Source organism: Vombatus ursinus, unplaced genomic scaffold (genome assembly GCF_900497805.2).
Source record: "Vombatus ursinus unplaced genomic scaffold, bare-nosed wombat genome assembly UNPS02015255.1, whole genome shotgun sequence".
In the NCBI taxonomy this organism is placed as follows: Eukaryota; Metazoa; Chordata; class Mammalia; order Diprotodontia; family Vombatidae; genus Vombatus; species Vombatus ursinus.
This window is the reverse complement of record NW_020955033.1, coordinates 1,110,015-1,112,440: the sequence shown is the minus strand read 5'-3', so window position 1 is coordinate 1,112,440 and position 2,426 is coordinate 1,110,015. Positions and strand designations below refer to the sequence as shown.

Sequence of the window (2,426 nt, the reverse complement as noted above, 5' to 3'; positions counted from 1 at the left end):
GGCAGCTAGGTGGCGTAGTGGATAGAGCACCAGCCCTGGATTCAGGAGGACCTGAGTTCAAGTCTCAGACACATACCACTTCCTAGCTGTGTTACCCTGGGCAAGTCACTTAACCCCACTGCCTAGCCAAAAAAAAAAAAGACATTCCTCAATCTGCTTCTAGCCTTATCTCATTCTCCCTTTATATAATCTACATTCCAGCCTAACCAGACTATTTCTATTCTTTTTTCTCCTAAGCACCAATTCTCAATCCTGAAAAGGGCATACCACCACCATCTCTTTTAATGTCCCTTCCTTCAAGTCCCAATGATGCTTTCTTTCAAGGGATCTCTCCCTACTCAAATTTCTCATGGAACTTTTAGCCTGTACTTCCATGCATCTCTCCATTGCTTATTTTGTGCACTTTTTCCTTCTTTCCTCTAAATTATAAACTTCTGGAGAGCAAAGTCTGAAGCAGAGCCTGAATGGCTTCTATGTGCTTGTCTCAAGGATTTAATGAATGTTTGTTGAATTCAACGATTACTAACAAAGAGAAGGAAATAAGCATTTATTAAATGCCTTCTATATGCCAAGCACTGTGTACTAAGAGCTTTACAAGCATTAGCCCATTTTATTCTCACAATAACCCAGATAGGTGCCATTATTATCCCCATTTTATGGGTGAGGAAACTCAGGCAAACAGAGTTTAGTGACTGGCCTAAGGTCACATAGCTAGAAATTGTCCGAGGCCAGATTTAAAATCAATTCTTCCTGATTCCAGGCCCCGCACTCTCCCCACCCCACCACCAGCTGCCTCAAATAAAGGCTTATATGTTATTTTACTAATTTAAAATGTCTAACAACAAACTTTATACAAAGTCATAATTACTGAATATAGACTGTTTTCTATACATTTAAAAGTAACAAGCTAGTTTGTAAGCTACAGTTTTATTACTACCGCTCCTTAGTACTTACCCCGTATCTCCTAATCCATGAAGAAAAATAACCTAGAACAAAACAGCAAAAATTAAAATTAAGCAACACCTAAAAAAAACACAGGAAATTATTTTAACACAGTAAGTTTTTTTTGTTGTTGTTTTTAGAATATGGCATAAAATCAGGTCTTTCAAATCCTACTCCCAGCTCCCTTAAAAAATTACTGTAGGATCTTCAGCAAATTAATTAAGCTCCGTGGGCCTCATCTAAAATGGCCCTAATACTTCCTTTCTACTTCGCTCCCTGGAGTACTGAGAATTAATTAATTTATATTTGTAGAGTACGATAAATCCTCCCACCAAAAAAAAAAACACCCACGTAAGTACAAAACAACCTATTCTACAGAGAAAAATCTCTGGCTTCTATGTTACACTAGGTACATTCATAAAATATTAACCAGTTTTCAGGGTCAAAATGATCTCCGCATCTAACTGCAGAATTTTCCTCCACACATTCCTTAATGGGCTTTCCTCAAGGCAACTTGCGTCTTAAACTCTCAGGAACAGATAGCATTCCCCAACCCAGCAGTCCTTCATCTTCCTTTCCAAATTGCTCTTGATTTTTGGGGAAAGACAAGAGCCCCGAACACTGGGGGGGAGGGGGTATTACGGGGAACTTCGCAGGAATGGCTCGGGATGGGGGGGGCACTTCCTCCGTTCTGGGCACAAACTGTGCCCCAGAGTCTACTCCAATAAGTCACAGGAGTTCAATTAATTAAGAAATCGATAACACCCTCCCCCCGAGAGCCTGATAAAACAAGCAGCCAAGCGGGGGTCAGCAAAGCTTGGGGGTGTCCCCGCGTCCCGCCCGCTTCCGCATTGCAGAAGACACTCGGGGCCGGCGGCAGCCTCACCCCGGGGACGAGCCCGGCCACCCCGGGAACCAGGCAGGGACGAGACCCCGGAGGAAGGGCTGGGGAGCCCCCTGAGCCCCCGCCGCCCCACCGCTCTCCCCGCCGGCCCCCACACACTCACCGCGGCGCTGGCCTTCCTGGCTGCGGGCACTATGGCAGGGAGCGGCGCCGACATGTTGTTACCGCACATACACCGGGCTCAGCAGACAAGCAGCTTCGGAACCGGAAGGGAGCGGGGAGGGCGGCCTCGGCACAGAGGGCACGCGAGGATCGCTTCCCGGACCCTCCCTCGACCAGGCGCGCGCGCCCGGGCTCGAGAGCGCGCGGCGCCGGCGGCGGCGGGGGCGGTGGCGGCCCCCTTCCGGCAGGTCTATGGCGTGCGCTCGGAGGTAGCGAAGGGACGACCATTTCCCACCCCTCCTCCATCCCGCCCCCCGCCTGTCAGACGACCCCACCCCTCATGTCACAATAGCTCCCCCTTCTCTCTAGTCCTCAGATTGGTTGAGGACGACGGGGTCGGGGCAGGCGACTGCGTGAGCGCGTGCACCCTCTCAGCGCCGCGAGCTCCTCGCCCCCCTCCATGGCCTGAGTAAGAAGG

The 2,426-nt window shown here is 49.1% G+C and overlaps 1 protein-coding gene across 1 annotated transcript in view; it reads right to left on the bottom strand.

The window, feature by feature from the left end:
- LOC114031929 (acyl-protein thioesterase 1) overlaps positions 1-2,116 on the bottom strand; it is a 42,319-nt gene extending 40,203 nt beyond the window's left edge. Inside the window, exons 1-2 of the mRNA XM_027847144.1 lie at positions 1,950-2,116; positions 955-986 (exon numbers count right to left, since the gene is read on the bottom strand). Of these exons, the coding sequence (XP_027702945.1) occupies positions 955-986; positions 1,950-2,018 (101 nt within the window). The 5' untranslated portion in view covers positions 2,019-2,116. The remainder of the gene's footprint in view (positions 1-954; positions 987-1,949) is intronic.
- Positions 2,117-2,426: the final 310 nt, after the last annotated feature.